We start from the raw sequence: 24,963 nt of genomic DNA on the forward strand, positions 1-24,963 counted from the left end.
CAATGTCACTTTTACAGTGCTCTGAAAGGATGCTAGACATCACCTAGTTGAAGCTGTCCTATATCTTCAAGTACATCCATTGATTAGTCACAGAATGATTGGAAGTGGAATGTGGTTGGAGTGAAACTCCTGTACAGTATGTCACAGTCAATGCTGTCAGTTCTGTGGTGTACATTGACCCATAATTCTATCGCTATGGCAGACTGAGGATGCAAATGGGATTGGAGTATGAGGATTAGTGACAAAGCCTCTGTCTGAACCTGATGTGTAATGTCACACCCAGTCTGCCCTCAACGCCGTAGCTCAGTAGCTATAATCGCCACAATTCATTTGCTGGGCTGAAGACATCCTATTGTTTTTAAGGTAAGGCAATAAATAGTCCATAGTGGAGAAATAATTACAATATAGCAATTAAACACTGGAGTGATAGAAGTGCAGAAGATGAATGTGCAAGTAGAGATACTGGGGTGCAAAGGAGCAAGATAAATAAATAAATACAGTATGGGGATGAGGTAGTTGGATGGGCTATGTACAGGTGCAGTGATCTGTGAGCTGCTCTGACAGCTGGTGCTTAATGCTAATGAGGGAGATATGAGTCTCCAGCTTCAGTGATTTTTGCAGTTCGTTCCAGTCATTGGCAGCAGAGAACTGGAAGGATAGGCGGCCGAATGAGGAATTGCCTTTGGGGGTGACCAGTGAAATATACCTGCTGGAGCGCGTGCTACGGATGGGTGCTGCTATGGTGACCAGTGAGCTGCAATAAGGCGGGGCTTTACCCCCGCTTTGTGAGTAAGACCATTAGACAGGTCAACATTCACAATGTTGAAGCATGCGCTGACCAACTGGTAAGTGTCTTCACTGACGTTTTCAACCTGTCCATGACCGAGTCTGTAATAACTACATCTTTCAAGCAAATCACCATACTCTCTGTGCCAAAGAACACCAAGCTAACCTGCCTAAATGACTACCGACCCGTAGCACTCTCATCTGTAGCCATGAAGGGCTTTGAAAGGCTGGTCATGGCTCACATCATCACAAACATCCCAGAAAAACCCTAGACCCTCTCCAATTTGCATACCGCCCCAACAGATCCACAGCCATCTCTATTGCACTCCACACTGCCCTTTCCCACCTGGACAAATGAAACGCCTAAGTGCGAGTGCTGTTCATTAATCTTGAATCTCCCCATCCCGGATCCGGGATCGTGACTAAAGCCTCAGGCTCATTAGCATAACGCAACGTTAACGATTTCTGAAAATCGCAAATAAAATGAAAATAATGCGCCTGCTCTCAAGCTTAGCCTTTTCTTAACAACACTGTCATCTCAGATTTTCAAAATATGCTTTTGAACCATAGCAATTGACTAATTTGTGTAAGAGTATGCTAAGCTAGCTTAGCATTTTGAGTAGCATTTAGCACGCAACATTTTCACAAAAACCAGATAACCAAATAAATAAAATCATTTACCTTTGAAGAGCTTCGGATGTTTTCAATGAGGAGACTCTCAGTTACATACCAAATGCGCAGTTTTTCCTGAAAGCGTCTGTGTGTAGGAGAAATCGCTCCGTTTTGTACATCGCATTTGGCTACCGAAACGAACCGAAAATTCAGTCACCAAAACGTCAAACTTTTTCCGAATTAACTCCATAATATCGACCGAAACATGGCAACCGTTGTTTGGAATCAATCCTCAAGGTGTTTTTTCACATATCTCTTCATTGATATATCGTTCGTGGAAGCCTGCATTCTTCTCTAAATTCCATGGAAAAATACTTGCAGCTGACTTTTGCGCACCAATTTCGGCGCAGGACACCGGGCGGACACCTGGTAAATGTGGTCTCTTATGGTCAATCTTCCAATGATATGGCTACAAATACGTCACAATGCTGCAGACACCTTGGGGAAATGACAGAAAGGGCAGACTTACTCCTCTCGCATTCACAGCCATATAAGGAGACAATGGAAAACAGAGCCTCAAAAATCCTGCTCATTTCCTGGATGCCGTCTCATCTTGGTTTTGCCTGAAGCTCACGTTCTAGGGCACGCACAGAAAATATCTTTGCAGTTCTGGACACGTCAGAGTGTTTTCTTTTGAAAGCTATCAATTATATGCATAGTCGAGCATCTTTTTGTGACAAAATATCTTGTTTAAAACGGGAACGTTTTTCATCCAAAAATGAAATTGCGCCCCTAGAGTTTCAACAGGTTAACTACAGCTCGGTGTTCAACACCATAGTGCCCTCAAAGCTCATCACTAAGCACCTCCCTCTGCAACTGGATCCTGGATCCTCCCCCAGGTGGTATGGGTAGGCAACAACACATCTGCCATGCTGATCTTCAAGACGGGGGCCCCTTAGGGGTGCGTGCTTAGTCCCCTCCTGTACTCCCTGTTTACCCATGACGGAGTGGCCAAGCACAATTCCAACACCACCATTAAGTTTGCCAATGACACAACAGTGGTAGGCCTGATCACCAACGATGATGAGACAGCATATTGGGAGGAGGTCAGAGACCTGGCCGTGTGCTGCCAGGATAACAACCTCTCCCTCAATGTAATCAATACAAAGGAGATGATTGTGGACTACAGGAAAAGGAGGACCAAGCACGTCCCCATTCTCATTGACAGGGCTGTAGTGGAGCAGGTTGAGAGCTTCAAGTTCCTTGGTGTCCACATCACCAACAAAAAATATAATGTTCCAAGCACACCAAGACAGTCGTGAAGATTGCACGACAATATTCCCCCTCAGCAGACTGAAAAGATTTGGTATGGGTCCTTAGATTCTCAAAGTTCTAGAACTGCACCATCAAGAGCATCCTAACGGGTTCCATCACCGCCTGGTATGGCATCTGCTTAGCCTCCGACCGCAAAACGCTACAGAGGGTAGTGCTTACAGCCCAGTACATCACTGGGGCCAAACTTCCTGCCATCCAGGACTTCTATACCAGAGAAAGACCCTAACAATTGGCAAAGACTCCAGCCACCCTACTCATAGACTTTTCTCTCTGCTACCGCACAGCAAGCGGTACAGGCGCGCCAAGTCCAGGTCCAAAAGGCTTCTTAACAGCTTCTACCCCCAAACCAGACTTCTGCTGAACAGCTAATCAAATGGCTACCCGGAGTATTTGTATTTGTTGTACGCTGCTGCTACTCGCTGTTTATTATCTATGCATAGTCACTATCCCTATCTACATGTACATATTACCTCGACCTACCTGTACCTCCGCACACTGACTCGGTACCAGTACCCCCTGTATATAGCCTCATTATTTTATTGTTGGTCTTTTTATTTATTTTTGTAAATATTTTCTTATCCAACGACACAGTTTTAAGAAGGGCTCGTAAGTAAGCATTTCCCGTTATTGTATTCGGCGCATGTGACAAATAAAATGTGTTTTGATCCTTTACATATACCTTCCTAACATCCTCATTCCTAAACTTTGTTTGTGCATGCATACTACAGACATCAACATATTTGCCTTTGCTCTATGTACACAACCTGCATCATCATCTAATGTCTTATGTAACAACACCTCAACGTGAGATGAGCCAACGCACTGAGAGTAGAGGAGCCTAGCAGGCACCAGGCAACAGAGCCAACACACTGAGAGTAGAGAAGCCTAGCAGGCAACAGAGCCAACACACTGAAAGTAGAGGAGCCTATCAGGCACCAGGCAGCATAGCCAACACACTGAGAGTAGAGGAGCCTAGCAGGCACCAGGCAACAGAGCCAACACACTGAGAGTAGAGGAGCCTAGCAGGCACCAGGCAACAGAGCCAACACACTGAGAGTAGAGGAGCCTAGCAGGCACCAGGCAACAGAGCCAACACACTGAGAGTAGAGGAGCCTAACAGGCACCAGGCAACAGAGCCAACACACTGAGAGTAGAGGAGCCTAGCAGGCACCAGGCAACAGAGCCAACACACTGAGAGTAGAGGAGCCTAGCAGGCACCAGGCAACAGAGCCAACACACTGAGAGTAGAGGAGCCTAGCAGGCACCAGGCAACAGAGCCAACACACAGCTAGTAGAGGAGCCTAGCAGGCAACAGAGCCAACGCACTGAATCAGAGTCAACGCACTGAGAGTAGAGGAGCCTAGCAGGCACCAGGCAACAGAGCCAACACACTGAGAGTAGAGGAGCTTAGCAGGCAGTAGGCAACAGAGCCAACACACTGAGAGTAGAGGAGCCTAGCAGGCAGCAGGCAACAGAGCCAACACACAGAGTAGAGGAGCCTAGCAGGCACCAGGCAACAGAGCCAACACACAGAGTAGAGGAGCCTAGCAGGCAGTAGGCAGCAGAGCCAACACACTGAGAGTAGAGGAGCCTAGCAGGCAACAGAACCAACGCACTGAATCAGAGCCAACGCACTGAGAGTAGAGGAGCCTAGCATTCACCAGGCAACAGAGCCAACACACTGAGAGTAGAGGAGCCTAGCAGGCACCAGGCAACAGAGCCAACACACTGAGAGTAGAGGAGCCTAGCAGGCAGTAGGCAACAGAGCCAACACACTGAGAGTAGAGGAGCCTATCAGGCACCAGGCAACAGAGCCAACGCACTGAGAGTAGAGGAGCCTAGCAGGCAACAGAGCCAACACACAGAGTAGAGGAGCCCAGCAGGCACCAGGCAACATTAGCCAAAACACTACATTAGCTAACTGCCACAGTATGCCTTGGAGGCATTTTCCAAATGTTGTTGACTACAGCCCTTCATTCAGCCTGACTGACCCCAGCACATCACACATCCACTACTCTCTCTACACTTGTTAAGTCTAAAAACAGCACAGTCGTCAACCAGGACCGAGTCTACTGGTGGCCCAGTGTTACCGATTTAATGTCAGGCCCCCGGTACTGTATAATGGGACTGAAATCACTTGAGAATCAGAGTAACAGGGCAGGCTACTGTGGTGAGCCAAGCAGTCAAGTAATAAAGCCAAGCAGTCAGGTCTTACAGGTTGTGCCCAATAAGCAAATCCTGGTTTTATGTGTACTGTAGAATCTAGTGCATTTCAGCTCCTCATGTTGTTGAGTAATGTTTTTAGGTGTTCACTGAGTCCCCTGATAACTTGTGTTTTACGTCCAAGAGAGTATTCAGACAATAGTATGATGAGCCACCCACGCCAAGCTGGTGTCCTCTCTTTACACCCTACAGTTTGCCGGGGCCCACGGCCCCCATCCGTTCCCCTGTTGGACACTGTGGTGTTTGTCGATGAAGTGGGGAGTGATATTGCAATCCCTCCCGAAACAATATTCTCCTGCCCTCGCTGTTGCGCAATCTGTCATCTCAACATTAGCTTCCCTTCATCTCTGTATGAATTAGCTTCCGCAATACCCCCCCCCCCCCCCATGTACAGACCAGTCTGTTTTCACCACGATGGATGACAAAGACCAGGGAGCACTCAGTCGCTTGAAATGTTCACACCCCGATGTCAATGAAAAAGATTTTTCTCTATATTTCTAATCTACCTGGCTGCTTGGATCCCGGTCCAACAGATACAGTAGTCAGCTCACAGCCCCCGGCAGCTGGACCTCTAATGTCCTCTGATGTTACTTCATCTTATGCTACCTGCTGGTTTGTAGGAACATCCACCGGGATATACAAACAACAACATGCGTACGTGCTGACACAGATCAAACCAAACTCTTACTGCACAGGACCTGGTTTCAAATATCTGCTCTGAAGCCATATATTGCAGGAATTGTCCATGGTGAATTAGTTTGTCCATTTGCCATTGGCAGTTAATTGAACTGGCTTTGAAAGTTCTGTTGAAACCTTCTCTATGACCCTGCTGGTGTCCTGGGGACCATCCCGACATGTTGCACTCATCTAAGGGAAATTTGTAAACATCTGTGTCCGGGTCACACAGATACTAAGGTGGTTAGATGGTAGTTAAGGACAATGCGGTTGTTTTGCTGCTTTTGACTGAGGAAATAGATGGTGTTGCTGTCATGACCTTCATGTCTTGGAACATGGCAGGCTAAATCACCAATTGGTTTGTCACTGCATCATCGATATCTTTATAGCACAGATGTGCATCCGTGTGTCAAACATATCGATGTGGTTTGCCTATTAAAATAACTTGATGTGCTATATAAGGAAATAGCCAGCTCAGTAGCCTGGTCCCAGATCTGTTTGTGATGTCTTGTCCTGTGGTCATTGTCATGCAAAAACATGACCAGGCTGTTAACACAACTCTACATCTACGCTCTCTCTTATCTGAATTCCAAGGTTGCTGTAGTCTCCTGCTGACTGCACCTGGTCCTGTGACTCTTTATCCTTGGCTGAGAGATGCAGATTAATCCTAGAAAATCTCCAAGGTCCCGGGCGTCTTTATTTAGAACCAAAATACAACGTCATTGCGGTAGAGAACAATGGACTGTATACTCAGTGGGTTGGAGGAGCACAGCGTCTCTGGCACAGGGGGGTTATGGGTCCAAGTCCTTTGAATCTCATACTTTTACATTTCTCTTTGCATAAATAACTAATGACCTCCTCCGAACGTGATGCCTGAATGTCGGGACAGTGCTGATGGAGACAATGTCTTCACCCAGAAATGTTGCACACTTCAGCCACGTGATTGATCGTCAACATGAGAGCGTTGCCATGTATCTTTCTCACTCTCTCTCTCTCTCTCTCAGCCAATGACACCCAGTGATTAATGAGTGCTCAGTGAGGAGGCCAAGTGCGTAGTACAGTGTCCCCGGTGCTGGGTTCTGCCAAGTGGGCTGTATCTCTGAGAGCAGAAGCAGGCCTTCAGAGACAGATGGGAGATAGCAACATGAGTGGGCCTCTGAGAAATGACACTCTCTGTGTGATGATGAATGTGCTCACAGGAACAGTTCATACTGCATCTCCACATGGGCACCGGAAAACATATACAGCACACATACAAACACATGTTGGGAAGTGGACGTGGACACACTCTCACACACGAACACATACAGGCACGAACACATACACAGAGTAGCTTGGCATCATCTTAGCATCTCAGTACTGCTACACAGGATGCGTCACAAATGGCTCACCTCTACTTAGTCCACTACATTTGTACCGGTAGGAAGTTATGCACTGTTAGGGGAATAGGGTGCCATTTGGACTGAAGATACAGGGAGGAGCTGTGAACTAGTTAGTGCCCTCCCAGACAGTTGGATGTTACGCTTATTGCCGGACCAGACCAGACACAATTTTATGTCTACTGGTAGATGTGTTGTTGTTTCACTTCCTCTCATTCATCACCGTTCCTGTCTGTAAGACCAGGTGCAGCTACTGTATGTTACCGTTTTTAAACACTTTATTTCTGCTGTGTAGTCTACATTCAATAACTTCTCTGTTGATCTCATGCAGTGCTGTGAAAATGTATTTGCCCCCTTTCTCATTTTCTCTACTAGTTTGCGTATTTTTGATACTGAATGTTATCAGATCTTCAACACAAACCTAATATTAGATAAATGGACCCTGAGGGAACAAATAACACAATGATTACATACTTTGATTTATTTCCTAAACGAAGTTATGCAACACCCAGTGCCCCTGTGTGAAAAAGTAATTGCCCCCTTCCACTCAATAACTGGTTGTGTCACCTTTAGCTGCAATGACTCCAACCAAACACTTCCTGTAGTTGTTGATCAGTCTCTCACGTCTCTGTGGAGGAACTTTGGCCCACTTGTTCATGCAGAACTGCTGTAACTCAGTGACATTAGTGGGTTTTCAAGCATGAACTGTTCTTTTCAAGTCCTGCCACAACATCTCAATTGGGATTAGGTCTGGAATTCGACTAGGCCATTCCAAAACTTCAAATGTGTTGCTATTTCACAATTGTAATGTAGACTATATTGTGTTTTTGGATCATTGTCTTGCTACATGACCCAGCTGTGCTTCAGCTCTGATGGAAGGTTTGACATTCTTCTGTTGAATTCTCTGATACAGAGCAGAATTCATGTCATCCATGTCCTGAGGCAGCAAAGCATCTCCAAACATCACACTACCACCACCATGCTTAACCGTTGGTATAAGGGTCTTACTGTGGGATGCAGTGTTTGGTTTTCACCAGGCATAATTGGACCCATGCCATCCAAAAAGGGATACTTTTCCCTCATCTGTCCATAGAGCATTCTTCCAGGATTCTTGAGTCTTGATGATCATCCAGGTGCTTTTCAGCAAACATGAGTCAACTTTTTGGATGAGATGGGTCCCATTTATGTCTGTCGAAAAACCAAATTCCACAGTAAGATGTGAGAGACTGATAAGCAACTACAGGAAGTGTTTGGTTGCAGTCATTTCAGCTAAAGGTGGCACAACCAGCTATTGAGAGTAAGGGAGCAATAACTTTTTAACACAGGGGAATTGGATGTTGCATAACTTTGTCAATCAAATAAACAAGTATAAAAAAAGTGTATTTGTAAACTCAGGTTCCCTTTATCTAATATTACATTTTGGTTGAAGAATCAAAAAGATACAAAAATAGAGTAAATCAGAAAAGTGGCAAATACTTGTTCACTGTACATGTAAATTGTCTTTGCAACATTATAGACTTCCCTGTTTCTAAGCCGAGTAGTTCTCCGAGACGCCGTTGTGTTGCATGTTAAAGAGGTAACAGACTTGGTTTATGAATGGTAACCACTCTATGATCTGCTTCCCTTACAGGTGAGCCACGCAACTTTGACCCGAGCTTCAGAGGACCTATACATAACAGGTAATGTACTCACTGGTCAACTCCAACTTCCCTTGAAGGTTTATTTAGACTTTTTCAGCTGAAGAAGCCACAGAGACATTACGTTTACATGTTAGTTATTGATCAGACGCTCTTATCGAGAGTGACTTACAGTAGTGAGTCATGTAGCAGACACTCTTATCCAGAGCGACTTACAGTAGTGAGTCATGTAGCAGACACTCTTATCCAGAGCGACTTACAGTAGTGAGACATTTAGCAGACACTCTTATGCAGAGCGACTTACAGTAGTGAGTCATTTAGCAGACACTCTTATCCAGAGAGACTTACAGTAGTGAGTCATTTAGCAGACACTCTTCTCCAGAGCGACTTACAGTAGTGAGACATTTAGCAGACACTCTTATCCAGAGTGACTTACAGTAGTGAGTCATTTAGCAGACACTCTTATCCAGAGCGACTTACAGTAGTGAGTCATGTAGCAGACACTCTTATCCAGAGCGACTTACAGTAGTGAGACATTTAGCAGACACTCTTATGCAGAGCGACTTACAGTAGTGAGTCATTTAGCAGACACTCTTATCCAGAGCGACTTACAGTAGTGAGTCATTTAGCAGACACTCTTATCCAGAGCGACTTACAGTAGTGAGTCATTTAGCAGACACTCTTATCCAGAGCGACTTACAGTAGTGAGTCATTTAGCAGACACTCTTATCCAGAGCGACTTACAGTAGTGAGTCATTTAGCAGACACTCTTATCCAGAGCGACTTACAGTAGTGAGTCATGTAGCAGACACTCTTATCCAGAGCGACTTACAGTAGTGAGTCATTTAGCAGACACTCTTATCCAGAGCGACTTACAGTAGTGAGTCATTTAGCAGACACTCTTATCCAGAGTGACTTACAGTAGTGAGTCATTTAGCAGACACTCTTATCCAGAGCAACTTACAGTAGTGAGACATTTAGCAGACACTCTTATCCAGAGAGACTTACAGTAGTGAGTCATTTAGCAGACACTCTTATCCAGAGCGACTTACAGTAGTGAGACATTTAGCAGACACTCTTATCCAGAGCGACTTACAGTAGTGAGTCATTTAGCAGACACTCTTATCCAGAGCGACTTACAGTAGTGAGATATTTAGCAGACACTCTTATCCAGAGAGACTTACAGTAGTGAGTCATTTAGCAGACACTCTTATCCAGAGCGACTTACAGTAGTGAGTCATTTAGCAGACACTCTTATCCAGAGCGACTTACAGTAGTGAGACATTTAGCAGACACTCTTATCCAGAGCGACTTACAGTAGTGAGTCATTTAGCAGACACTCTTATCCAGAGCGACTTACAGTAGTGAGATATTTAGCAGACACTCTTATCCAGAGAGACTTACAGTAGTGAGTCATTTAGCAGACACTCTTATCCAGAGCGACTTACAGTAGTGAGTCATTTAGCAGACACTCTTATCCAGAGCGACTTACAGTAGTGAGTGCATACATTGTCATTCGCATTGGTCCCCCGTGGGAATCAAACCCACAACCCTGGTATTTCAAGTGCCATGCTCTACCAACTGAGCCAGACGGGACCAGACATGTACAGTAATAAGCTTGTAATAAGCTGCATGATGGATGTTCAGCAGCCTATAGACAGTGAGGCCTAGATTCGTCTTTACAAAAGTGTTATTTTTTCTCTCCTTTTTTCTCTGCCCCAAGATATGCCTATAGTCATCTTGTAAAACGGACCTAGAATGTAATTGTGCATGCTTTTAGAAGCACACTGTTTCATAAGCTTCTTCGCGTGTCAACACATTGATCGTTTGTCAGGCAGTGTTAATCGAAAGCGGCTGAGGTCTGGCAGGTCTCTTTGCTACATCACACAGATCATTGGCTATTAGTCACATGGTGGTCTGGAGTTTACACACTCACATATCATAGGGAGTTTAGCGCGTTAACTGCAATATAAGATCCTCCTTTGACTGCTTCCTTGTTAAATGAAAATATGTCAGAGGTTGAATGTTTGATCTTTACCTGGTCCATTGACCAATGCCATGTTGCTATGTCTTGTTTGCATTTGTTTGACTCTCACTTGACTATGTCATCTCAATAGACAACACAGTAAACAACACTGGTAACTTAGTTTGCAGCTGCGTATGTCTGATAGCCTTTCAAAGTTGTGCTTATTCTCTTTGGACCACTGAAGCGTATCATTACTTCATACTGTAGAATATATTCAAGACCAGTTTCACAAGCTGGTGGGAAAGCATGTTCAGGTCCTCCTGAACCTCTCTATCCCACCCTCTCCATCCCACCCTCTTCATCTCCTCTCCAACTCACCCTCTCCATCCCACCCTCTCCATCTCCTCTCTATCCCACCCTCTCCATCCCACCCTCTCCATCTCCTCTCTATCCCACCTTCTCCATCCCACCCTCTTCATCTCCTCTCCAACTCACCCTCTCCATCCCACCCTCTCCATCTCCTCTCTATCCCACCCTCTCCATCCCACCCTCTCCATCTCACCCTCTCCATCCCACCCTCTCCATCCCACCCTCTTCATCTCCTCTCTATCCCACCCTCTCCATCCCACCCTCTCCATCTCACCCTCTCCATCCCACCCTCTCCATCCCACCCTCTTCACCTCCTCTCTATCCCACCCTCTCCATCCCACCCTCTCCATCTCCTCTCTATCCCACCCTCTCCATCTCACCCTCTCCATCCCACCCTCTCCATCTTCTCTCCTTATCCCACCCTCTCTATCCCACCCTCTCCATCTCACCCTCTCCATCCCACCCTCTCCATCACACCCTCTCCATCTCACCCTCTCCATCTCACCCTCTCCTTCCCACCCTCTCCATCTCACCCTCTCCATCCCACCCTCTCCATCTTCTCTCCTTATCCCACCCTCTCTATCCCACCCTCTCCATCTCACCCTCTCCATCCCACCCTCTCCATCACACCCTCTCCATCTCACCCTCTCCATCTCACCCTCTCCATCCCACCCTCTCCATCTCCTCTCCATCTCACCCTCTCCATCTCACCCTCTCTATCCCACCCTCTCCATCTCCTCTCTATCCCACCCTCTCCATCTCCTCTCTATCCCACCCTCTCCATCTCCTCTCTATCCCACCCTCTCCATCTCCTCTCTATCCAACCCTCTCCATCTCCTCTATATCCAACCCTCTCCATCTCCTCTCTATCCCACCCTCTCCATCTCCTCTCTATCCCACCCTTTCCTGCTCGTATAACTCCTACATCTGTGTGGACTGAGTGAAGGCACTTTTATGTTTCTTTTGCTTGTAGCCTATTTTAATGAGAACTGGGAGAGAAGTGAAGCTCACTGCCTAAATGAAGTCCATACCTGTGGTTAACAGTTCTCCAAAGAGTAGAGAAAATGGGCATATATTGTAGCTTTCTGACTAATTCTGCCTACAAGTATCCTGTTGTATGAGAAGCATGTCAATCTGAAAAGTATGTCTGAATAATGTATGAATTGAAATAATGTAATTGACAGTGAACAGTGGACTGCGCGTCTGTGTAGTCAAGGCAGGAAAGTGAAACATTTTTTTTTTAACATTCAAAACCGTCCTGCCTTCCATTGCTATCCCTGTTGGCTCTCCAGACGGTTAGACATTTCCCAGTGTGTTCCAGCATGTGGGAATCCACTATTTCTCCCCCTTTCTCCCAATCCCTCTCCCTGTTAATTCTCATTGTGCTGGTGACAGGCGGCCGGTGGTGACACACCAGAATGGTACCCATGCTACTCTGTAGCAGCGTCTAACCAGTTATCACCACCACAGCTATGGCTATCTAAATGGAGTGAGCTTTACGAATAATACACACAGCTTCACATGGCATTGCAAGAATACTAGCCAGTATTCACTGCCTCACAGCACGTAGACTAGCAGCACACACAAACACCAACCCAGCAGGTGGAAAGAACTTGTTCTAGCCGATTGGCTTTTGGTTCAGATATGGAGGAGATCTAAGGCAGGCCAGGTTTGGAAATCAGAATGGGTTTAGACTAGGACAGGAATTTGACAGTGGACCACATTTGCATTCCAGCTGCGTTTGCTTCTCATAGATAAAAGAGACAATGTTTTTCTTCTCTCCTTTGGCATCTTCCTTTCAGCGTTCACCTTTGAATGACTCAAAGGTGGTTATTTGTGTTATCTGTGTTGTGTCAGTTTTGCCTTTGACTTAAGGAGGTAATTTCTAGGCCCTGGGGGGTTGGTTAGAAGACAGTGAAGACTGACCTCACAGTAAGGCAGTGAAGAGGTGTTAGAAGGTCTGCCTCGGAGTCCCACCCCCTGGATCTCACCGACTAATCACCCATAATTCCTAGCTACCCGCTGGTCCACTGCATTACCTGACTCAACTACTAACAGCTCTTGTTCCTTGCCTTGAATGAAATGAAAAAGTAGTCCCTCATCTCTTTTTAATACCGTGTTTAATATTAGAGCAGGCAGTGCCTGAGGTGGCGTAGCTCCTCTTAACACTGTATCAAATTAACCGTCTCTACAGGAACTGTCTCTACAGGAAGTCTCTACAGGAAGTCTCTACAGAAATCTAGTCAGTGTGATGGAGTTCTGCCTCAACTCCCTTTGTCTGGGTCTGTTTTCAAAATGTGGCATAGCCTTTGAAGTCTTGAGTTCCATAACCATCACGCTATGGACATGCCATTCTTTGAATCTCTGCCATCAAATATATATATACAGTGCATTCGGGAAGTATTCAGATCCCTTGACACCAGTCTCAACGTCAACAGTGAAGAGGTGACTCCGGGATGCTGGCCTTCTAGGCAGAGTTCCTCTGTCCAGTGTCCTGTGTTATTTTGCCCATCTTAATCTTTTCTTTTTATTGGCCAGTCTGAGATATGGCTTTTTCTTTGCAACTCTGCCGAGAAGGCCAGCATCCCGAAGTCGCCTCTTCACTGTTCAGGTGTTTTGCGGGTACTATTTAATGAAGCTGCCAGTTGAGGACTTGTGAGGCGTCTGTTTCTCAAACTAGACACACTAATATCCTCTAATGTCCTCTTGCTCAGTTGTGCACCGGGGCCTCCCACTCCTCTTTCTATTCTGGTTAGAGACAGTTTGGGCTGTTCAGTGAAGTGAGTAGTACACAGCGCTGCACGAGATCTTCAGTTTCTTGGCAATTTCTCACATAGATTAGCTGTCATATGTCAGTTGTGCAGAGGTGAGGACGGAGTCAAGCGCAGGACACAGAATTTTTCCAACCATTGTTTACATACAGGTTATTTCACTTATAATTCACAGCATCTCAATTCCAGTGGGTCAGAAGTTTACATACACTAAGTTGACTGTGCCTTTAAACAGCTTGAAAAATTCCAGAAAATGACAACATGGCTTTAGAAGCTTCTGATAGGCTAATTGACATAATTTGCGTTAATTGGAGGTATACCTGTGGATGAATTTCAAGTCCTACCTTCAAACTCAGTGACTCTTTGCTTGTCATCATGGGAAAATCAAAAGAAATCAGCCAAGACCTCAGAAAATAATTGTAGACCTCCACAAGTCTGTTTCATCCTTGGGAGCAATTTCCAAATGCCTCGAAGATACCACGTTCATCGGTACAAACAATAGTATGCAAGTATAAACACCATGGGACCACACAGCCGTCATAACGCTCAGGAAGGAGATGCGTTCTGTCTCCTTGAGCTGAACGTACTTTGGTGCAGAAAGTGCAAATCAATCCCAGAACAACAGCAAAGGACCTTGTGGAGACGCTCGAGGAAACCGGTACAAAAGTATCTATATCCACAGTAAAACAAGTCCTATATCGACATAACCTGAAAGGCCGCTCAGCAAGGAAGAAGCTACTGCTCCAAAACAGCCATAAAAAAAGCCAGACTATGGTTTGCAACTACACATGGGGACAAAGGTTGTACTTTTTGGAGAAAAGTCCTCTGGTCTGATGAAACAAAATAGAACTGTTTGGCCATAATGACCATCGTTATGTTTGGAAGAAAAAGGGGGAGGCTTGCAAGCTGAAGAACATCATCCCAACCGTGAAGCATGGGGTGGCAGCATCATGTTGTGGGGGTGCTTTGCTGCAGGAGGGACTGGTGCACTTCACAAAATAGATGGCATCATGAGGATGGAAGATTATGTGGATATATTGAAGCAACATCTGTCAGAAAGTTAAAGCTTGGAAGACTGCAAATGGGTCTTCCAAATGGACAATGACCCCAAGCATACTTCCAAAGTTGAGGTAAAATGGCTTAAGGACAACAAAGTTAAGGTATTGAAGTGGCCATCACAAAGCCCTGACCTCAATCCTATAGAACATTTGTGGGAAGAACTGGAAAAGCTTGTGCAAGCAAGGCCTACAAACCTGACTCAGTTACACAAACTTATTGTGGGAAGCTTGTGGAAGGCTACCTGTAACATTTGACCCAAGTTAAACAAAGGCAAAGGCAATTAAAGGCAATGCTACCAAATACTAATTGAGTGTATGTAAACATCTGACCCACTGGGAATGTGATGAAATAAAAAAAATATAAAATAAATAATTCTCTACTATTATTCTGACATTTCACATTCTTACATTGGTACGGTCTGCACGACGCATCACCGGGGGCAAACTACCTGCCCTCCAGGACACTTACAGCACCCGATGTCACAGGCAGGCCAAAACATAATCAAGGACAACAACCACCCGAGCCACTGCCTGTTCGCCCCGCTACCATCCAGAAGGCGAGGTCAGTACAGGTGCATCAAAGCTGGGACCAAGAGACCGAAGCTATTTTTCAATCTCAAGGCCATCAGATTGTTAAACAGCTGTCACTAACACAGAGAGGCTGCTGCCTACATACAGACTTGAAATCATTGGACACTTGAATAATGATGATGTCTCCAGACTTCATGTAATTTAGATGAGATTGGTGATAGACATTTAATTCAGCAGTGAGAAAGATGTGTATTACAGGTACTATACTTTTGGATCTCATCCATTTAAAGTCAAATCAGAAAGTATTCACACCCCTTGACTTTTTTCACATTTTGTTATGTTACAGCCTACATTTACAATGGATTAAATGTCGTTTCATTTTTCCTACACACAATACCCCATAATGTCTAAGTGGAATTATATTTTTTGACATTTTTACTAATTATTTCAAAATGAAAAGCTGTAATGTCTTGATTCAATAAGTATCCAACCCCTTTGTTATGTCAACCCTAAATTAGTTCAGGGGTAAAAATATGCTTTCCAAGTCACATAATAAGTTGTGTGCAGTAACAGTGTTCAACATTATTTTTGAATGACTACCTCATCTCTGTATCTCACACATACAATTATCAGTAAGGTTCCTCAGCCAAACACAGATTCAGCCACAAAGACCAGGGAGGTTTTCCAATGACTCGCAAAGAAGGGCATTTATTGGTAGATGGCTAAAACAGTTTTAAAAAGCAGACATTGAATATCCCTTTTAGCATGGTGAAGTTATTAATTACACTTTGGATGGTGTATCAATACACCCAGTCACTACAAAATACAGGTGTCCTTCCTAACTCAGTCGCCAGAGAGGAAGGAAATCGGTCAGGGATTTCACCATGAGGCCTATTGTGACTTTAAAACAATTACAGAGTTTAATGGCTGTGATAGGAGAGAACTGAGGATGGATCAACAACATTGTAGTTACTTTAGAATACTAACCTAATGGACAGAGTGAAAAGAAGGTAGCCTGTACAGAATACACATATTCTAAAACATACATCCTGTTTGCAATAATGTACTAAAGTAAAGATGCAAACAATGTGGCACAGAAATGAACGTTATGACCTGAATGTCAAGCATTATATTTGGAGCAAATCTAACAAAACACATCACTGAGTACCACTCTTCACATTTTCAAGCATGGTGATAGCTGCACCATGTTATGGGTATGCTTGTCATGGGCAAGGACTAGAGAGTTTTTAATTATAAAAATAAACCATTTAGAGCTAAGCACAGGAAGTATCGTTAAGGAAAACCTGGTTCAGTCTGCTTTCCAACAGACACTGGGGGGGAAATTTACCTTTCAGCAGGACAATAACCTAAAACACAAGGTGAAATATACACTGGAGTTGCTTACCAAGACGGCATTGAATTTTCTTGAGTGTCCTAGTTTTAAGTGAAATCGTCTTGAAAACAGAATATTTTGTCTAGATCGTTGAAAAAAGGACAAATCCATTTTAATCCCACTTTTAACACAACAAAATTGTAGAGAATGTCAATGGGTGTGAATACTTTCTGAAGGCACGGTAACTGGGAAGGAATCTCAATCGTCTTTATTGTTGAACTCCAAAAAGCTCCACTTTCACATAACAACTCATTAGAGTGGAATGCTAATGCAGTGGCAATTACCTACAGTATTTATGTAGGGCCATAAACATTCTGCCTAATTGCAACAGCACTTTGCAAAACATTCCAGGATCATTTGTGATGCAAAGCTTAAACTGTGCAATGCCATCTAAATCAGTTTATGAGCCGTGTTTAGTTACATCGACGTGTGTGCATTTCTAGCACACAATGACTACATCAAGCTTGTGACTACAATCTAGTTGGATGCATTTGCAGTTTGTTTTGGATCGGGATTTCAAACAATAAAAAAAATTAAGTAAATCGCAGGATTTGCTGTGATATTAACAGGAAATTCAGAATTAATTGAGCTGTAATTTTAAGATTAGTTATACAAGAAGCATTACAAAATATTGACGTCTTGATTTTGTAAAAATTAACTGTAAGCAAAATCAGGTAACTTGATAAAGCACTCGTTCTCAATGTCAACTTGTTTTGACATCATATTGTTGTTTTTAGCTGTGTAGGTTGTGTATTTTGAATGATTTACGACATTGCGATTAATCACGATTTAAAAACAATTAGTGCAATGAGCACACTGACGGCCCTAGTAACTCTGACGGCCCTAGTTTTGGATTACACTTTGCCCAATAGGAACTGAATGGTGAATAATGCGTGTGTACTTAAAAAAAAAATCATTTTATTTTTATTTCACCTTTATTTAACCAGGTCGGCCAGTTGAGAACAAGTTCTCATTTACAACTGCGACAAGGCCAAGATAGAGCAAAGCAGTACGACACAAACAACAACACAGAGTTACACATGGGATAAACAAAAGAACAGTCAATAACACAATTGAAAAGTCTTTATACAGTGTGTGCAAATGTAGTGAGATTAAGGAGGTAAGGCAATAAATGGGCCATAGTTACGTAATATTTACAATTTAGCAATTAAACACTGGAGTGATAGATGTGCAGAAGATGAATGTGCAAGTAGAGATACTGGGGTGCAAAGGAGCAAAAAAATAAAATAACAATATGGGGATGAGGTAGTTGGGTGGGCTATTTACAGATGGGCTATGTACAGATGCAATGATCTGTGAGCTGCTCTGACGGCTGATGCTTAAAGTTAGAGAAGGAGATATAAGACTGCAGCTTCAGTGATTTTTGCAATTCGTTCTAGTCATTGCAAGCAAAGAACTGGAGGGAATGGCTTTGGAGATGACCAGTGAAATATACCTGCTGGAGCGTGTGCTACGGGTGGGTGCTGCTGTTGTGACCAGTGAGCTGAGGTAAGGTGGGGATTTACCTAGCAAAGACTTCTAGATGACCTGGAGCCAGTGAGTTTGGCGATGAATATGAAGCGAGGGCCAGCCAACGAGAGCATACAGGTCGCAGTGGTGGGCAGTATATGGGGCGTTGGTGACAAAAACGGATGGCACTGTGATAGACAACATCCAATTTGCTGAATATGCCGTTCAGAAAAAAATACTCAAACATTGGTATTGGTACAGCGTTAGGATCCCCTTTAGCTGCTGCAAAAGCAGGAGCGATTCTTCCTGGGGTCCACATGAATCATGATATAATACTTAGTACTGAACATTATTAGTCCAGGACTGAAATACATACAGTGCCTTGCGAAAGTATTCGCCCCCCTTGAACTTTGCAACCTTTTGCCACATTTCAGGCTTCAAACATAAAGACATAAAACTGTATTTTTTTGTGAAGAATCAACAACAAGTGGGACACAATCATGAAGTGGAACGACATTTATTGGATATTTCAAACTTTTTTAACAAATCAAAAACTGAAAAATTGGGCGTGCAAAATTATTCAGCCCCTTTACTTTCAGTGCAGCAAACTCTCTCCAGAAGTTCAGTGAGGATGTCTGAATGATCCAATGTTGACCTAAATGACTAACGACGATAAATACAATCCACCTGTGTGTAATCAAGCCTCCGTATAAATGCACCTGCACTGTGATAGTCTCAGAGGTCTGTTAAGAGCGCAGAGAGCATCATGAAGAACAAGGAACACACCAGGCAGGTCCGAGATACTGTTGTGAAGAAGTTTAAAGCCGGATTTGGATACAAAAAGATTTCCCAAGCTTTAAACATCCCAAGGAGCACTGTGCAAGCGATAATATTGAAATGGAAGGAGTATCAGACCACTGCAAATCTACAAAGACCTGGCCGTCCCTCTAAACTTTCAGCTCATACAAGGAGAAGACTGATCAGAGATGCAGCCAAGAGGCCCATGATCACTCTGGATGAACTGCAGAGATCTACAGCTGAGGTGGGAGACTCTGTCCATAGGACAACAATCAGTCGTATATTGCACAAATCTGGCCTTTATGGAAGAGTGGCAAGAAGAAAGCCATTTCTTAAAGATATCCATAAAAAGTGTTGTTTAAAGTTTGCCACAAGCCACCTGGGAGACACACCAAACATGTGGAAGAAGGTGCTCTGGTCAGATGAAACCAAAATTGAACTTTTTGGCAACAATGCAAAACGTTATGTTTGCCGTAAAAGCAACACAGCTCATCAGTCTGACAACACCATACTCACTGTCAAACATGGTGGTGGCAGCATCATGGTTTGGGCCTGCTTTTCTTCAGCAGGGACAGGGAAGATGGTTAAAATGGATGGGAAGATGGATGGAGCCAAATACAGGACCATTCTGGAAGAAAACCTGATGGAGTCTGCAAAAGACCTGAGACTGGGACGGAGATTTGTCTTCCAACAAGACAATGATGCAAAACATAAAGCAAAATCTACAATGGAATGGTTCAAAAATAAACATATCCAGGTGTTAGAATGACCAAGTCAAAGTCCAGACCTGAATCCAATCGAGAATCTGTGGAAAGAACTGAAAACTGTTGACAAAAGCTGTTCACAAATGCTCTCCATCCAACCTCACTGAGCTCGAGCTGTTTTGCAAGGAGGAATGGGAAAAAATGTCAGTCTCTCGATGTGCAAAACTGATAGAGACTTACCCCAAGCGACTTACAGCTGTAATCGCAGCAAAAGGTGGCGCTACAAAGTATTAACTTAAGGGGGCTGAATAATTTTGCACGCCCAATTTTTCAGTTTTTGATTTGTTAAAAAAGTTTGAAATATCCAATAAATGTCGTTCCACTTCATGATTGTGTCCCACTTGTTGTTGATTCTTCACAAAAAAATACAGTTTTATATCTTTATGTTTGAAGCCTGAAATGTGGCAAAAGGTCGCAAAGTTCAAGGGGGCCGAATACTTTCGCAAGGCACTGTATATTTAAAACATCACACACAGCCTACATATCAGTACATACACACAGGTCAAATGCATAATGCAGTGAAAATTACAATACAAGACATATAAAATGTCTCTCTTCACAGTCCCCTTTTGTGCAGTAAGGTGTTTTTTAATCTGGTTTTATTGCTAGTTTGAGTTAACTGGGGTGACAGAGTTCCATGTTGTTATGGCTTTATTTAATACGGTGCGTTTCCCAACTTGATTTTGCTTCTCACCCATCTACACACAATACCCCATAATGACAAAGTGAAAACATGTTTTTAGAAATGTTAGCAAATGTATTGAAATGGAAATATAGAAATATCTCATTTACATAAGTATTCTCACCCCTGAGTCAATAAGTGTTAGAATAAACTTTGCCAGCAATTACAGTTGTGAGTCTATCTGGGTAAGTCTCTAAGAGCTTTGCACACCTGGATTGTACAATATTTGCACATTATTCTTTTTAACATTCTTCCAGCTCTGTTGAATTGGTTGTTATAGTCTTCTCTAGACAGCCATTTTCAAGTCTTGCTATATATTTTCAGCCAAAATTAAGCAAAAACTCGTAACTAGGCCACTCTTCTACTTGCACATCCTTATCTGCACATATATCACTCCAGTGTAAATTGCTAAATTGTAATTACTCTGCCACTATTGGCTTATTGCCTTACCTCCTTACTTAATTTGCACACACTGTATACAGATCTTTCTATTGTATTACTGACTGTACGTTTGTTTATCCCATGTGTTGTTTGTTTGCTTTAAAAAAAAATCTTGGCCAGGTCGCAGTTGTAAATGAGAACTTGTTTTCAACTTGCCTACCTGGTTAAATAAAGGTGAAATAATAAAAAAATATATAATGTATTTTAGCTTTAATTTTTAACGTGTAAACATTTCTCAAAACAATTCTACTTTAACATTATGGGGTAGTGTGTGTATGTCAGTGCCACAAAATCTCAATATAATTCAGGCAGTAACACAACTAAATGTGAAACAAGTCAAGGGGTGTGAATACTTTCTGAAGGCCCTGTATGTATGAAAATACAGTGCCTTCGGAAAGTATTCACACCCCTTGACTTTTTCCAGATTTTGTTACGTTAGACTTTTTCTAAAATGGATGAAATACTTTTTTTCCCTCAGCAATCTACACACAATACCCCATAATGACAAAGTAAAAAGAGGTTTTATTCATTTTTGCTAATTTATTAAAAATAAAAACAGATACCTCATTTTCTAAGTATTCAGACCCTTTGCTATGAGACTTGAAATTGAGCTCTGGTGCATCCTGTTGCCATTGATCATCCTTGAGATGTTTCTAGAACTTGATTGGAGTCCAATTGATTGGATATAAGGTCCCACCATTGACAGTGCATGTCAGAGCAAAAACCAAGCCATCAGGTTGAAGGAATTGTCCATAGAGCTCCTCGACAGGATTGTGTTGAGGCACAGATCTGGGGAAGGGTACCAAAACTTTTCTGCAGCATTGAAGGTCCCCAAGAAGTGTCCTCCATTATTCTTAAATAGAAGAAGTTTGGCTGGGCGGCCAGTTCTAGGAAGAGTCTTGGTGGTTCCAAACTTCTACTATTTAATAATGATGGAGGCATCTGAGACAACTGGGGAGAAGGGCCTTTCTTGGTCACTCTGAAAGAGCTCTAGAGTTCCTCTGTGGAGATGAGAGAAACTTCTAGAAGGACAACCATCTACAGTATTCAGCATTCCACCAATCAGGCCTCTACGGTGGAGTGGCCAGACGGAAGTCACTCTTCAGTAAAAGCCACATGAGACTCTCAGATCATGAGAAACCAGATTCTTTGGTCTGATGAAACCAGGACTGAACTTTTGGGCCTGAATGCCAAGTGTCACGTCTGGAGGAAACCTGGCACCATCCCTATGGTGAAGCATGGTGGTGGCAGCATCATGCTGTGGGTATGTTTTTCAGCGGCAGGGATTGGGAGGCTATTCAGGATCGAGGCAAAGATGAACGGAGCAATGTACAGAGAGATCCTTGATTAAAACCTGCTCCAGAGCGCTCAGGACCTCAGAATGGAGTGAAGGTTCACTTTCCAACAGGACAACGACCCTAAGCACACAGCCAACTACCTGCCCTCCAGGACACCTACACCACCCGATGTCACAGGAAGCCCATAAAGATCATCAAGGACAACAACCACCCGAGCCACTGCCTGTTCACCCCGCTATCAACCAGAAGGCGAGGTCAGTGCAGGTGCATCAAAGCTGGGACCGAGAGACTGAAAAACAACTTCTATCTCAAGGCCATCAGACTGTTAAACAGCCACCACTAACATTGAGTAGCTGCTGCCAACACACTGACTCAACTCCAGCCACTTTAATAATGGGAATTGATGGGAAATGTGAAATATATCACTAGCCACATTAAACAATGCTACCTAATATAATGTTTACATACCATACATTATTCATCTCATATGTATACGTATATACTGTACTCTATATCATCTACTGCATCTTTATGTAATACATGTATCACTAGCCACTTTAACTATGCCACTTTGTTTACATACTCATCTCATATGTATATACTGTACTCAATACCATCTACTGTATCTTGCCTATGCCGCTCTGTACCATCACTCATTCATATCTTTATGTACATATTAGCTAAATGTTTGATTAAATAATTAAGGCACAAATGACTAGAGGGAGTCTGACCAAAATTGATTTGTTTGTGCCGCCTGACTCATACTTGCTGTGTAAAAAAAGAGAAAAGACAGCGAGTGACTGTGACTAGCACCTGTTGTCTCTCCTCCCTGCTGCAGAGGCCACCACACATCAGCAGTGTGTATCGCGCTCTCCGTGTTGCTGAAGCTGTAAAATAATTACAGCCATTTCTGACTGAAAAGTTATCTTACAGAAATCCCTCATTTTGTTCAGGAAAAACATTCCCTATTCCCTCAACCCTGCTCCGTAACACGTGACAGCAAAATGGATGCAGAGGACCTGACAAATAAGTTTGAAACAGGGGAATGTTTACTGGTTTCACAAGAGATGAAGGCGAAGTCAGATGTGTGGAATAAATTTGACTAGTTGTGGAAAATACTGGAGATCAAGAAAAATAAGGTATGGAGCAAGCTCTGCATGCATATCAAGCCTGCGTGTGCCTAACAGGTGCTGTTAGATTACAATGTCATTTCAGACCGTTTGGAACAAAGTTAACCACACAATTATAAGCGTACCAGAGAGTCAGGATTTATAATTATTATTTTCTGTAAAGCCTTTACTGCAGTCATTTTATTTTAAAACTAAAATTATTTATTGCATTTCACATCATGAATGACTCGTATGCTGTGTGATGACATGAACTAATACATTATTGATTGATTCAGTAGCCTTTGTAAGTATTGAAATATAGGCCTAAGTAAGTTACAGTGTTAAGACTAAACAGGATGGCCTCTTAGGCCTACAGCTGGTGTGGTGGCTATACTAACCCTGGTAATGATAATGACATTACTTATTATTATAATGATGATCATCATAATAATAATAATAATAGTAATAATACAAATAAGGTGATAAAGGAAAAAGAGTTATTGTAAATATAATTATTCTGACACTTTGGCATAGTGTAAACAACATTAAGTTAAGTATGAATAATACCAGAGAGGCTGGTCTAATGATAAAAAAGTGTAAAGCCTTTATTAAAGCAAAGCAAAGATTAAAAACAAACACATTTGTGAAATTGTTTAGTTGACATGTAGTTTTGTGAGGTTTGGTGCTCATGGAATCAGTAGGCTATTAAACAAATACTCAAACAGGTAACATAAGCAGGATCTGTATTATTTCTGTAGATACAGTGGTTCCTCCTTTTAAAAGTTACGTCATACTGCAGCACACAGTCTACAATATATACGGTAGTAAACATGCGAAAGTCCCTAATTCCTTACATAAGGGAGAGCAGGCCACGGGAGTCTTATTTCATAGTTATGATGTCTTCGCTATTATTCTACAATGTATAAAATAGTAAAAATCTAGAAAAATCCTGGAATGAGCAGGTGTGTCCAAACTTTTGACTGGTACTTGCCTAATTAATTTGATTAATGTTATGGTGTTTCTATTCCATGAAATTCCCTCTGGGTTTCTGTTAGGATGGAATGGGTAATATGGCGCTGTACAGCGTGATGGTCAGCAGTACAGTACTGGGCTATTTAGCTAAAGAATCCCCGCAGGGCACGAGGAAGGGGTAGGTTGTCCTTGTAAATAAGAATTTGTTCTTAACTGACTTGCCTAGTTAAATAAAGGTTAGACTAAGAGCATACCATGTCTGCACCCTCATTTACTAATTATTGTCTAATCAATACCCAAATGGAGATTAAGTGAAAATAAAAATCTCATTGATTTATCAAAACCAGTCCCCATACTTGCTTTAGAGAAGTGCGAAACGGTGCTAAAATAGTTGTAGGCTTTTGCTTCTAACTTTTATATGCTCTTTGAGTAAATAAGACCTACACCATTTAACAGCACATTACTCAACACTAGTGAGACTCATTTTGCCTATGGTAGGCCTACCGTATATCAAAAATAGTTTTTTCAATGACGTGACTCTCCTCCAATAATTATATTTAGAGGATTGGAGAACTCTTAAATTAATATCTAAGGGGCATTTTCCATTAGATATTTTCACATATCCTAGGGTACTTTTATATAATTCTAAATTAATTAAGACTAATAAAAAGTAATATTTGGGAGATTTCATTTT

General features: G+C 42.8%; 1 protein-coding gene and 1 non-coding gene across 2 annotated transcripts in view; one reads left to right on the top strand and one right to left on the bottom strand.

Annotated features, from left to right (window-relative positions):
* Positions 1–6,500: 6,500 nt before the first annotated feature.
* The window catches only part of LOC135525049 (choline transporter-like protein 5-B), a 57,335-nt gene continuing 38,872 nt past the window's right edge, over positions 6,501–24,963 (top strand). The window contains exons 1-2 of the mRNA XM_064952815.1: positions 6,501–6,570; positions 8,641–8,689. Coding sequence (XP_064808887.1) covers positions 6,501–6,570; positions 8,641–8,689 — 119 coding nt within the window. The remainder of the gene's footprint in view (positions 6,571–8,640; positions 8,690–24,963) is intronic.
* On the bottom strand, positions 10,171–10,244 carry trnas-uga (transfer RNA serine (anticodon UGA)). Its single transcript has one exon. It is a non-coding gene; the product is annotated as a tRNA-Ser (tRNA).

The sequence above is a fragment of the Oncorhynchus masou genome, chromosome 31 (assembly GCF_036934945.1).
Source record: "Oncorhynchus masou masou isolate Uvic2021 chromosome 31, UVic_Omas_1.1, whole genome shotgun sequence".
Classification (NCBI taxonomy): Eukaryota; Metazoa; Chordata; class Actinopteri; order Salmoniformes; family Salmonidae; genus Oncorhynchus; species Oncorhynchus masou.